Here is a 14,819-nt window from a genome sequence, read left to right on the forward strand (position 1 = left end):
CTATAGTGATAGAGTTGAAGATATGGGAACTGATATAATATGAAGGAAGGCAAGGAAAGAAAGGACGCAAAGTATAAACATGGAAAGTAAAAATACAGAACAAATGCATACAGAATCAAATTAAGGTAAATGGATAAAATTCACCTATTGAAAGAATCTATCCGTTAAGCACTTAAAAAAAGAAAGGAATCTAGCTATAGGCTGCTCCTCATGGACATACCAAACCAAAAGGATACAGAAAAGATGAAACAACATGAAACAAATCATGTCTGTTTGATGGATTTTAAGTATTTTTCCCAATTTCACATGGGTTTGTTATACTTTTGCCATAGATAGATTTTAATTTTTATGAAACCAAATCTAGCAGGATCTTCCAAAAGGAAAATGGCTTTACTGGTGTTGTGTTTAAAAAACACCTTTCTTACTCCATTTTTTAAAAAAAAATTTATGTGTACTTTCTTCTAATAGTTTTATGGTGTTTTATTGTTAAATCCTTGATCTACAGGAAATACGATAAACAGAATATATGTATGTATATATATATATATAAAACACACACACAAAAAAAAGGTACAAATCTGGAGAAATGGATACTGCAACATCACTTATTAAATAACCAATAATGACAGATTTGGAATGCTGCCTTTATCATATTTTAAATTTTACTTATTTAGATCTATTTTTAGACTCTCATTCTGCTGATCTCTCTATTCCTTTACCAAACTACTTTACATAGCTTTAGAATACACTTTAATATCTGACAAATCTCTACTCCTTTATCACTATTCTTTTTCAGAAGTTGCAAAATTTTCAAAAATCTGGAGATCTTATAGGCTGGTTTCTACAGATAAACTTCAACACAGTTTGTCAAGTCCCTCTGTCCAACTCCTGCCAAAGAAAATCACTCTATTACATTAAATTTCCAGATTAATTTTAGTAGGAATTTATAATCATTTGTTGCAATTCTACTGTTCTAAAAAGATTTTCTCTTCCCTCATGGTGGGAGAGGGGTGGTAGTGAGAAGAGGTGAGGGGCGGAGACCTGTAATTCCTAGAATGCACTATTTTCCAAGGCTCTGTCTTTTCTGCATTTTTTTTTCTGCAATGCACACACCTCCTCCCTTTCACAAACCTTTACTCATGCAGAGGAGTGTGGGTGTTATCCTCAGTTGTGCTTGAGAATCTTGAGGCTCTTTGCAAAACCAGTTAGGACACTTGCTGAAGGTCACAGAGCTAGTAAGTGATGGAGCCAAGACTCAATCCCACTTCATTCTAATCTTATAACCTGTGTCCTTAATCACTGGGCTACACTGCCTTAGACTGAAGAACTACAGCAAGAATTCAGGAACTAGCCAGACACCATTCATAAACTACAAGTATATCATATGTTTTTAAATAAAAGAACTACAATTAATGTTTTCTTCTATCAAGAGGCAGTCTTCTCTGGAATCTGAAGTCAGAGAGGTTAAGTTTGTAAATCAGATTTAAAACCAAAGTATACTAGGTGAGCCGTGATGCATACAGTTGGAGTCACATAAAAGAACAAAGAGAACAACAACAACAAAAATTGAAGACCCCCGAGTGAGTGACTACATTTATCAGATTCTCTTTGGGAGCAAAGTACCCACAGCTACTTTTCAAGGCTGTGCTTCGGCCCAGGGATGGGACACAGAGGTGCTGAACAGTGAAGCAATTTCTACCCCTCCTAGAGACCTGCAGAAGAATGTGAGGACTGTGTATATTACATTTATAAAATGGTATTCCCAAAGGAAGCAAATGAAAATTGATTCCCAAGAAAATGCAGAGGGTAAGAATGCAAATAAATGTTCATTAGGAAGACTTCATGCCTCTTTTTCCTCCGTCCACAGCCTTTGTTTATCCATTATCAGAACTGCATTTGGGCATAGTATTTCACCAAAAAGCTTGTGCAAACATTCTTCTACAAGCCCTTTAACATCTAGTGGTTCCCCCCAAAACTTTGATGTCCTGAAAAATCTAATTATTACTGGTAACTTTAAAAGATCACAGTAATTTATTTTTGTCAAATGTGACTAAAGATTAATGGATACAATCAGGAATAATTTGGTAAAAACATATCAAATGCAGAGAAAGCAAAATTTGTTGTTAAGTGAAGCATCAAATATAATAAAAGAGCAAATTCCATGAATGAACAGCAACAATGCACAATTCATTAACCAAATGCCCATAATTATTTCACACTTCAGAGGACTACTGATATGATCAGAAATTGTAGTAAAAGGATAAATATAGACTAACTTCAGCATCTCTATACATTTTAATTATAAATGCTACCCCCGGAGGACTACCAACATAATAATAGAAATACAAACCAAGGTTTATCCATCCTGTTTATAAATCATAACTCCACATATATAAAATAAGACACTCCATCAATTATAAAAGACAGAAGCCAATATGCCAAGAGATATTAAAAGTACATCATTTTCTTGGCTGTTATTAACTATAAAAATTTTAAATCTGGTCAACATTGAGGGCTAGCAACTTCTCAAAATCATTATCATCACTATCACTACCTACAATCACCTGCTAATGCACTGATTAATGTTCTGATTACTACTGAATGTCCTTAACTGCCCAAAGAAAAAAAGGTATTTGTTCAGCAAATATTAATAACTATAAGCTCTTTGAAGATAAGGCCACATCTTATTAGTCTTTGTAGTCTCAGAGCTGGATCAGTATTTGACTTGCAAACAGTATTGTTTTAAATTTAAAAAAACTGGGAACCTAAAGAATCATTAACAACAACATCCTTAGGATGAATTTCTCAGCCATTAAAAAATAAATACCACATACATATAAAGATTGCTTAAATGCAGTTACTAACTTCACACTGCAAAAGCAACACACGGCAAAATAATGACTACAGAATGAACCTGTGATTTTCCAAAGGCATAAATCTAAAAAGTGCACAAAAATGAACACAGGTGAGATTTTTCAAAAGGAGGAAAGGAATAAAAGTCACTTTATTGCTTTTGCCTTATTTGAGTCCCTCAACCCACCCGAACTCTTCCAGGGAAGCTGGCTTTCCAGCCCCCCTGCCCTCATCAGTTCTACGTCTCCATTTAGACAGTTCTCTCTGCCTTCACAGAATCTTTTCACATTTTTTTCCTTCTATCAGTGATACCCAGTCAGTTCTCAATTATGGGCTCTACCCTACTGTGTATGTTCTCTGCCCCCACTCAGCAATATGGGACACACACGGGCACACACACAGACACCCTGTGTAGATAACAAATTTGTGTTTTCTAAGCACAGCAAAGCAACCCTTACTCCCTACCACAATCTCCATAAGGTAGTCCTAAACCTTTTCTCCCCCAAAGTCCACTACTCCTGTCTTAAGTAGAACATCTCACTTTGTTGTATGTGTGTAAATAACAGTAGCTCTTCCTAGTCGCATAAACCCCTCTTTCAAATCTCAGAATCTATACTCTTTGTTTCTGTCTCTGAGAAGTGTCTCTTACTTTCCTGACAAAGCTAAAATACATCTTTGATATCCCATGCCTTAGATATTTGCAAAACCTGTTCCAGGTGTTGTCTTTCATTATTTGCATTTTAAGGTTTCCCTCTGCACAGGTTTTTTTTCCTCTGCATGCACAAAAATATTCAGATTGCTCCTAACTTTAAAAGGGGAGGGAGGGAGAGAGGGAGAGAGGGAGAAAGAAAATGATGGAAGAAAGGAAGAGAGAGAGGAAGGCAGGCAGGCAGGCAGGAAGGAAGGGACAGGGGGAAGGAGAAAGAAATGCAAAAACAAAAAACCATTCTTGCAATATCACCTCCCTTCTTTATATCCTGCTAATACCATCAACTTACCTCCTTTCTATTCTGTCTCTGGATCTCTCAAAAGTTGATGTTCCTGCCTGCTCCTTCCATACTGCCTATCCATTCGTCATCACCAAACCTAACACTCTTCATTGTCTCAAAGAAGCCTATTCAGTAAGTCCAAAGGCCTTTCCCTGGCAGGGCAGGCCCAGTCCTGCCTTCCACCCTCCTCTCATTCCCCTTACATAGCCCAGATGCTCCAAATGTAGACGCAGGGTATTTCCTACACACGCTGACCCCGTGCTGTTCCTCCTGCAGGTTTCCTCAGGTCGGAACATCTTCAGCAAGCAGTGTTTGCTCATTACAATTCCACCTAGACTAAACAGCATTTTCCTTTCTCCTGACCGTTCTCTACAAATACGACCAGCCTTACCTTTATTCCTCTATCATGCCCCCAAACCTTTGAAAGGCACATATTCTCTATATTGCAATTCAGTCTATACAAACATGCAGAAGAAAACTAGGAGAACCCTAAAAGTGTCGACACCATCAATCATCTTTACACACTCATTGGCATCTTGCACATAGCCACGCAAATAACAGGCACTCAGTGAATATTTGCAGAATCGGAAGAGAAACAACTGCTATATGTTTCAGTACATAGACATGATATGAACATAAATGGAGACACTGAGAAATATATTTTTCTGAATCTTACTGGGGAAATGATACTCTTTGATATAGAATATTGTCACCAGTAAACTCTAACTGCTGAAAACGGCTGTCCCAAACAAGACCTCCCATTATGTGGTGAATGTGTCCTCTATTCCCACACTCCTGCCCAGGCTTCCAGGCGAGATTGCTGAGCTCAAACCTTGAGATGCCTGCAAATATTCTTTCCATCTGCTTTAGCATGTCCAAGGATAACCTGGCTCAAGTTATAAACCATGGATGCAGACAGGGACTTATATGAAAACTGAGGCCTCCCTGGCAACAGAATAGATTCTAATGCCTGTATTTTGAATTTACTATTACTTAGAAGTAACAAGAAGGATCTAGACTGTGAAGTCTGCATGGATCAAAACTTAAGTGAGTGCAATCATAGTAAATCTAAGCCACTTTTTTTGTTTGTGTGTGTCTAAATCTCATTAAATTTATTTCATTTCTGTGAGAATAAACTCAATTGGGATAGACGGTAACTAAATCTAGGGTGGCTGTGGCAGTAACTTAATCTGAGAATTATTATTCCATGTAATAAATTATTACCATTGAGTATATAACTGAATAAATAGTGAACCTCATATAGTAACTAAAATAATCCAGCATCAAAATTCCTTGCAGCAGTGCCCAGCCCAATTTGATACATCTAAGAACATCACAAAAGATTATTTCTCTAGTACAACTGGTTCTAAAAGTTTTTTGCCTCCAAGTGAATAATGGCAACTACAACAGTCTCTGAGCTTCTATTTTGCGGGACAAGCACTGTTACAAGTCCTCTTGATGATTACACATTTAATCCTCATAACAATTAGTCAAAGAAGTTTTTTTCCCTTACATGAAAGATGAAGAATCTTGCAGAAATTAAATAATTTGCCCAGGTGTGTGCATGTGTGCATGTTCACACATATAAGTACATCTGATAAAGCAGCTAAGCCAGGATATGTACCCAGATTGCCTTGATTGCAAACTCTATAATAATAACCACAGGCAAAAAGCAAATTATTTTATTAAATATGATCATATATATAAGAGCATTATTGGTGTTTTATACTGAACTTTCTTTACTTGTCACATTTCCATTTTTAAAGAGCTTTTCATCATATCTTTCCTAATGTTAATAGGGTAGCTGAGACAGAACTAAAGGTAAGCAATAGTCTTTTCCATTATTTATTCACATAAACTTGAGTTTTCCAAACTAGAGTCTATTTTTCATAGGCAGAAATGATTTTAAGAGACACAGGAACAAAAACAATTATTTTAATAGATTAATCCATCCTCATACATCTTTTCTACACTTCCCTGACATAAATGTGATTTCAAGTGATCTACAGATAATTTTATTTCATTTAAATGTATTTACTTCACCACTGTGCAAATAAAAAAAAAAAAATTAGCAAGAACACCAAATCAATGAATGCACAGGAATATAGCTTTCTTTTTAAGGAAATTCTTTCAAGTGTAAAAACCAAGTTATATTTAATTTTCAAATTGCACAAGCCTATTTTTGAAAATGCTTCATGAAGGATGGAAAATTAGGAAAAGCAACAGAAGTGTGACTTTACTAGCACAGAATGCGTACTGTGTGTTTACCTGGCGGAGGGAAGGTGGGAGCTCTATATGTACCACAGCATCCGCACCGGGACTTACCTCTGGTGACCGCATCTAGGGCACAGCCGCACCCTGTTGCTCCTCCTCCAATCACAAGAATATCGAATTCAGACATGTTTCGCAAAGTCAGTATCTGAGCTTCTCTGGAAGGAGGCTCTCTGTTAACTGGTTCTGAAACATACTCTTTTGCTTCAACATAGGCCAGGTTCACCTGATATAAAAGCAGACCGTTTTTAGTTGCTCGTCTAGAATGCCAACTTAATAAACTGTATACTAAAAGAAGACATTTGTAATGGAGACAAGGAATACCAGAGCTAGCCCACGGGTCCACGCTCCACAAGGAGTTTTTCCACATGGAATTACCTTGTGGAAAATGAAAGACCTTAAATTTTTGAGAATATTTTGTTTTTCATGAATTACAACAATTTAGGCGTGGGATGTCTGGCTTCAGATTCAGTATCTCAACTGCTTGTTTTGATGTCATATACGGCCAAGTTCAATGATTTTGCCACAGTATACAGCAATTCCCAAATGCACTAAGACAATTTATATATATATATATATATTTTTTAATATATATTTATATAAAATTTATATATATATATATATATATATATATATATATATATATATATATATATATATATATGGGAGAACATAAGGAAATGTTTTATCCAGCAGCAGCAATTCATTTAGATAACATTTAAAAGTGCTAAAAGGATGGGAAAAGCACTTAATGCCTTTCTACAACTTCTTAAAAGTTTGTGTCCTTCATTCATTAATTCCCCTAACAAAGACACATTCTAGAGCGTGGGGATCTAAAAGCTTAAGTCAGCACAAATGCAAAACAGCATTTTTCCCATTTTGTCGTAGGGGCCACTTAGGAAGCTCTGAACCACAAGGCCAAAGCTTGTGTAAGTAAAGGTGATATTAGCTCTGACCAAGAGAGTGTTCTGATAAGTGATTTTTTTGTACTCATTTCAAAAAATAAACCAAATTGCTCCTTACAATTACATTTAATTATTGTCAGGCCAATTGAATTTCTATAAAAATTAATCTGGAAGCCATAGGGTACACCGAAAGGAGCCTGGACTAGGGTGAGGGGCTCGCTCGGGCCACAGCATGCTGGTTTACCAGTGGTGTGACTTTTGACACATTTTCCTCTGGGCCTTGGTTTCTTCATTTATAGAATTGATAAAACCCCTGTGATGTGTCTATCTCTACATCTCTGAAGTGTCCTCAGTCTGAATGGAATAATGATATGAAAGTGGTTAGTAAACGGTAAGAGTACCACAAAAGAGATAGTATTATTATTATTATTAAATAACTGGATTCTTAAATAGCATACAACAGGGAACTTTCAAAATGTATTTTACAAAGTATCATAAAAACAAAAGGTTATGATCAGATGCCATAACTTTTCAGGCTATCAATTCAGATGCCAAGCCACAAAAATGTTATTCTCCTTTATATGACTCCTCCTAAGTATCTGCTAGTAACCATTTCCCCACGTTCATATTTAGATATATAAATTTAAGGTAACAAACTACATAAATGTAACTGCTGGGTATTGTGGAGAACATGATCTTTGCCTTCCATCATCTAATGAGAAGAAGAAAATATACACACATATAAGTATCTACCATAGATACAGATACAACAAGTATGTAGAAGGAACGAATGCCAAAATAGAGGGGAAAGCACCAGGCTATGACCATTCACATGAGGCAGGGAGTGCTTTTCATTGGAGGATTCCATCAGCCTGAGACAGCTGGGTGAGACTCAGTCACAAGGCCCATCAGCAATTCAACTGCCAGCACTTTCACACATCCTGAGAATTTTCCTGACACTTTCTGCTTGGTAAGTTTTCTAGAAATACCTGAGAAATAAATGTGTGTACTACATTATGGTGTTAGTCATGAGATCTTGGTAATACAAAAAGGTCTGTAGTCTACCCTGCTTAACAGGTGATAACTATGAATACAAAACTCAAGTGAATTTCATCTTAAGCAAGGATGCTAGGCCTGATGGGCATCTCTCATGCCTTGTGGGTATGTCATTCCATAGACTGCACTGTTTCTCCTGCCTTAATCCTCTGCCTCATTCTTCTCATTAGCATGCTCTATACTGTCTCACCTTCACAATAAAAATTCCCTCTTACGCATGTTTCTAACAACCACTCTAAATATTCTAGAAAGACCTGCATACATACCCTTACTGCCGGCCTCCTACTCTGCCTCAACCCACTTATCCCTCTCTAATGTGTGTTTGCACATATACACCACCACCACTACCACCATCACCAAAATTCACTAATGTCCCCTCTGCTGCTAAGTCCAATGAGCTCTTTTTGTCCCCGATTTTAGCTCATCTCGGGACACAACTGGCTGTTCACTCACCTCAGCATCCAGGAGACCATGGTCTGCACTGAACTCTCTTTCCTAGTTTCTGTTGGACGTCCCTCTACCTCCCAACATTAAACATTGACTTTCCTCTTGGGTCTGTCCTACTCATTCTCCTCTGATAACTAAAAACTCTCTCTCTAGAGAATTTCTTCTACCTCCATACTGTCATATATCATTTATACCTCACTGACTTCCAATTTTGCCCCCCTATCCCAGAACCTAGACATCAAACTACCAACCTGGCACCCCTATTTGGATGCCTCCCATATATCTCAAAACTGAACTGATGATTTCATCTCCCCACACCTTTTCCCTGTCCATATTCCTCACCTCAGTACAGGTACCATTGCCCATCTAATTGCTTGTGCTTCTCTCTGAAATCCCATATCTGATCAATCACTGAGTTCTGTCAATTCCAACTCCTAAAAACTTCTCACATCTAGCCATTTCACTTTCAGTGCCACCTCTCCCCTGTTCTAATTCGACATCCTCCTACAGGTCTCCACACATTTACCAGGCCTCCTTCTAAGTCGTTGTCCACACTGCAGCTGGGGTAATTACTTCAAAACTTAAATCATGTCATTTCCATGTGTAAAAGCCTTTAGGAGTTTCCAACTTAATTTAGGTTAAAGGTAATTGTCTTTACTCCAGTTTCTAAGATTCTTCAGTCTTTTTAGACTAGCTTAAGCATAACAAAAAAATGGACAATACCAAGTGCTGGTGAGAATACAACACCAGTGGAACTCTTCTTGTCCACCCAGTGGAAATGCAAAATGATACAGCCATTTTGGAAAACAATTTGAAAGTTTCTTATAAAAGTGAACGTACACTAACCATATAACCCAGCAATCCTTCCCCAGGTAATTACTCAAGAGAAATCAAAACCTGTGTTCACATGAAGACCTGCAGAAAATGTTTACAATGGCTTCATTTATCACTGATGAATGACTAAACAAACTAGTACAGTTATGCAATGGAATAATAATTAGGGGTAAAAAGAACAAACCACTTGTAGATGCAATAACATGAATGAATCTCAAGTGCATTATGCTAAGTTAGGGGTCAGCAAATTATGATTTTCCACCCCAATCTGGCTGCCACCTGATTTAATAAACAAAGTTTTTCTGGAACATGGCCACAGCCAGTCATTCACCTACAGTCCATGACAGCAATAGCAGAGTGAGTAGTTGCAAAAGAGATTGTATGGCCTGCAAGCCTAAAACTTGCACTACCTGGCCCTTCATAGAAAATGTGCCAATCCTGGTGCTAAGTGAAAGAAACTAGACCCAGAAGTCCATAGAGGAAATGATTCTGTTTATATGATGTTCTATAAAAGCAAAAGTGTAGGGTCAGAAAACAGGTCAAGGATTGTCAGATTCTGGAGATGGAAGGAGGGAAACATTGACTACAAAGAGAATGAGAGAACTTTTAAAAAGGATAGAAATGTTCTTTATCCTGAGTGTGGTGGTGGTCACATGACTACGCACCTATCGAAACTAACAGAACTGTAATTATAAAGGGTGTATTATATTGCATGTAAAGGATACCCTCAATTATACCTCAATAAACTTGACTTGAAAAAAATAAGGCAATTATGTATATAGTATTTAAGTGCCAAGCACTATTATAAAGATTTTATTTTTTCCTATTTATTTGATCTTCACAATAACACTATGAGTTAGTTACTATTATCATCTCTTTTTTACAGAAGATGTAACTGAGACACAGAAAAGCTTAGCAATTAGCCTATGATTACACAGATAGTACAGAAGAGAGCAAGGACTTCAACCTACACAGCCTGGCAGCAGAGACTAAGTTTTCTATTGCTACACCGTATCGACTCTGCATATAATTTGAGGGAAAATAACAGACTTAATGGATATAATAGGCTGAGCTCTCACCAGCTGCCAAAGGCAGAAAGTTTTGGTTTTTGGTACAGTTTTGTTGTGGAGGGTTTCCTGCACAGTTCTTCCAAAATTTTTTTAAAAAATAGTCAACACTATTGAGGGTAATTTATTTAATTTCTAACACTACATTTTAAATAACATTTTATTTTTGTTTATTTTTTTCATAAAAACTGGAAAGTGTTGCAACTGTGAAGCTAAGCAGCAAGTTTATTTTAGAGGCAGTAAACACAGCCTAAGGCCCTACTTCTAATTATGACAAGAGAAAGACTCATTTGGGCTTCATATGGTTTTGAGTCACAAAACACATCTGCACTCTACCTTCCCTAGAATATGTTGACTGAAAGGAAATAAAGAAGAGACAAGTGGCAGGAATAAAACAGCAGTGGTAGGCAACAGCACGCTTTGAGAAAAGAGGCCTTTGTGCTCCACATCCTCCCAGAATGCTCCTTCCTCACGCTCCTCCTTTTAAGGCAGCTCATTAAACAGGAATCTGGGAGATAAGCTTCCCTAGAGGACTGATCCAGAGGTTCTGGGAGAAGCCTTGTAATGGCAACATGCCCAGCGTCACCTGAGAGACCAAGGCTCTCCTGTGTCCTGAGAAGACACCTCACCACCATCTCTCATTCATCCACTCGATATGATAACCCCTCACGGAGTCCACCGAGAGGGGGCCAAAAAGAAGCAGGAAAAGAGGTAATTATAACATTGCTTAATGGGAGGATTTAAGATAGAGTTGAGACGACAAGAATCATAGGAGGCACCCCTAAGCCAGACCTGGGGAGGTTTCCTGGAAATTGTAACTGCATCAGGTCGAGAAAAATGACTAGGCATTAGGCTGGGTGACGATACGTGGAAAGGAAGCAGGGATAGCATTTGCTAAAACCAGAAGTCATACTGACATCTCTTCTTCGGTCAGCACATTACTCTCTTAAAAACATGAATGACACATCCAATATTTCACAACTGTTATATTTCACATAAAAATCAGGATTCCTATCTGAGATGAATCTGCTGCAACGGGACAGCAGCCGCTGCCCTGAGCAGGACATGTGTGCTCTTCAGCTCACGGTTCCAGCTCACTAGCTTCGCACTTGTATCTCACTAGTCTGGCTCCTGTAAGCATTAAGTGTGCCAACCCTGGTCTAAAGACAGGCCGCGCCCAGCACTACCCACTACCAGATCCAGGATCAAATACCCAATTCAGCCACTGAAGCCAGAAGAAAGGAGAGGCTAAGACACAAAGCAAGCTGCTATTTGCTTGCACGATTCCAAACACAGCCCCCAGACAAAAAAAAATTCTAATCTTGGTAGAATTAGGGGTATATCTCATGTTTCATATGACAGACGTTATTTCTGGTTCATTTAATTATGATTTAAAATAATTTTATTGAATTAAAGAGTAGGGTTTTTGTCAACTTGGGAGCATATTTTCATCTACATTAAAAAATAAATAAAATTCCTCTAGCATTCTGATAGCAAACGCTTAGCTTTTGTCAAGAGATGGGCACATATGAACACCTACACAGAACTGAAAAACCAAGTTCATCATCTTCAGGAGTTTACATTCTAAAGAACAGAGCAAGGTTCAGAACAAGATCAGTTTTACTATGTCAGTGCACCATTAGACTTGCAAATTAATAAAAAAAAAAAAAAATCCTAGGCATTTGCAACTTCGGGTGAGACCGAAAACAAGATCTAATAATTAGTGTCTATTTCTGAAAGAAGTGAATATTTAAAGACCACAGGCAATTAGCAACCCGGCTGTCCTGTAATCATGTACAGTAATAATTGGAGTATAAAGTAGGGCTTCATGCAAATCACTTCATACTGCAACTATCGCTCTCACTCTTTCCCATATCATGTGATTCAATCACATATTGAGAATGGAACTGCTGGATTTAAGGGAAATTGCTGTGTGTTTTGTTGTCACTGAAAAAGACTAACTATATTTGTACATTTCTGGAAAGAAAATGCAAGAAAGCATCTCCTTACTGTGAATATTAAGATGTTTTAATGAATCACGTCCTGAATCACTTTGTGATGCTAAACAATGATGTTTTTTCCTTGTACTTACATGACAGTAAGCAACATGTCTCAATGTGAGCAAACTGGTGATTACTCTGGAGGAAGAGTTGCTAAATGGTTGGACTGTCATCTCCACTGGGGACCAGAAAAGAGAAAACAAAATGGGGGCCAGCCTTTGGGGTGGCTGAAGTCACAGCTCTTGTTTACCTTGAAGGTGCTTTCCAGTCTTTGAGTGGCTGTGGTTCCTTCGAGAAATCACAGAGGAGCTCTTTTAACAATGACGTACTATATCCAAACCATTAAATCATAAAACTTCTTTACAGCTGGAAAACAGGAAAAACCATTTGCTTGTCTGAAATCTACTTCCAATAAATTCGTATTATAACTGACAAGCTCTCAGGTTTGAGGGATATGTTTTACTGATTTTCAAATAAATATTTTAAAAACATAGGATACGTTTGGAGGTGTCTAAATTTGATGTTTTTCTTCAATTCCAAGAGCATGATGAGAATGAGAAGATCTGGAGAGGAAGCCCGGATCAGGGAAGAAGAGGCAAAATAATTATGGCCCAGCTGCTGCTAGCCCCACTCTAATATGTTCGTGCCTTTAAACCTCACAATTATACCCAAAGGGAGGCATCCTTTGGCCACTGAAGAAAGTGAGCTCAGTCATTCCTTGGGAAAGTAACTAAGAGAATCAGAATTTGATCCCAGGTTTGATTACAATCTCCAAGTCCTCAGCTCTGCTAGTTATCTTTGCCTGTATGTGTGGGTTACTTGGACCCCTCGATCTGCCAGCCTCTCTGGCATGAACAAAGCAGGGGGATGTTGATGGCAATCAGTGAAATCAGAAACCCTAGGGAATCTCTCACCTGTGGCCAGCCACACTGGGCAGTTGAGTTTCCACAACACCCAAAATTCCATGAAACAGCACTTTTCCTTAAAAACCTCCCTGCAACATACATCTGGAAGTGGATGGAGAGGGTTTGCTCTGGCTCCATCCCTCTCAGATAAATAAACACTGATCCAATGAGCCAAATGACGGGTTCTAAACTTTACAATCCAGATGACCCTCGACTACATCTCAGCCGTTAAGTTCAAAGTAGTTCTGGGCCATTTGCTTGTCTGAAATCTAATTTGTGTGGGCCAAATTTGTGATGTACACATTCCAATTCTCATGAATTATTTCAGCAAATATGCACATTTTTGTAATTTTTCTAGTTTATACTCATAAATATAACTAGATCTCAGAGTTTTGTTGAAAAATCACAAATTGCAAAATAAAGGAAGTAAAATGAACATTGCCTAACTTATCTTGAAACTTCTATTTTCTTCTTAATTTGCCAAAGCTCTACCTAGAGGAAGCCTTCCTACCATAAACACAACTTAACTATTAAGCTGGAGATGGGGAGAAGGGTGAAGGGAGCTAAAGGACTCTCCCAAAGCACTTACAGAAAGTTTTCTCAATCCCACAATAACCCTCAAAAAGTTTCTTAAAGAGGCCTTAAAATGAATAAATAGTTGAAAATGAAATGCAAAGTCAAATCAGAATGAATGTCAATGTTGCTCAGTTAGCAACAGCCTAGAAGCTCACCAGCTGTCAATGCTAATCATAGCTCAGTCGTTGACTCACTGTGTGACCTATAGCAGCACAGTTAACCTCGATGAATTGGTATGCCAGCAATAAAATAGCATCACAAACTCCTCGAAGGCCTGATGTGAGTTATAACTCAAAGACATTGCCATGGCCCACTTTGGGAGCTAAGTGTTAAATAAAAACCAAAATTATAAGGAAGATGATAGGATGCTCTTCAAAGAACATTTCCAGCGCTGCCTGCATAATGTTAGTGCTTTGAAGAAACATGCCTCTGAAAAAAATGGTTAACCATATAGACTAGTTAAGAATAGTTCAAACTGTCCTTATCAAAAGTACAGTGTATTCAGAATCCTCTTCAACTTTAGATATCAGACATAGCCCCAAAATATTTCGTTGTGTTTCTAGGAAAAAACTGTTCTTCCAGGAATCTATGCACAGGGTCCTAAACTACAGAAGCAAGTGAATGCTATAATCTTTGGCATAAACTCTAACAATAAAACGCTCATCAAAAGAAATACCACTTATTTGTCAACTGGATTAGAAACTAAAGTCAGGACACAGATGTAACAGCTGAATGCTTAACAGAACTTTTTCTCTTCTTCAGAGAACACTGCTGGATTTCATTTCTCACCCCGTTTTCCAGGTGGCTGGAAATGATCCAGTGTCATTGCCCTGCAACATGGCAGAGCCATTAGAATGAAGAGACACAGGTCCTTAAGTTATTGCAAGAAACAGTTGCCCCACCTACCTTCATTAAA

General features: G+C 37.9%; 1 protein-coding gene across 2 annotated transcripts in view; it reads right to left on the reverse strand.

Moving 5' to 3' along the window:
* GPD2 (glycerol-3-phosphate dehydrogenase 2) overlaps positions 1-14,819 on the reverse strand; it is a 124,142-nt gene that overhangs the window by 72,829 nt on the left and 36,494 nt on the right. For both annotated transcript variants that reach the window (XM_036884142.2, XM_036884141.2), the window contains exon 3: positions 6,168-6,339. In XM_036884142.2, the coding sequence (XP_036740037.1) occupies positions 6,168-6,339 (172 nt within the window). The remainder of the gene's footprint in view (positions 1-6,167; positions 6,340-14,819) is intronic.

This window comes from Manis pentadactyla, chromosome 8, assembly GCF_030020395.1.
Source record: "Manis pentadactyla isolate mManPen7 chromosome 8, mManPen7.hap1, whole genome shotgun sequence".
Classification (NCBI taxonomy): Eukaryota; Metazoa; Chordata; class Mammalia; order Pholidota; family Manidae; genus Manis; species Manis pentadactyla.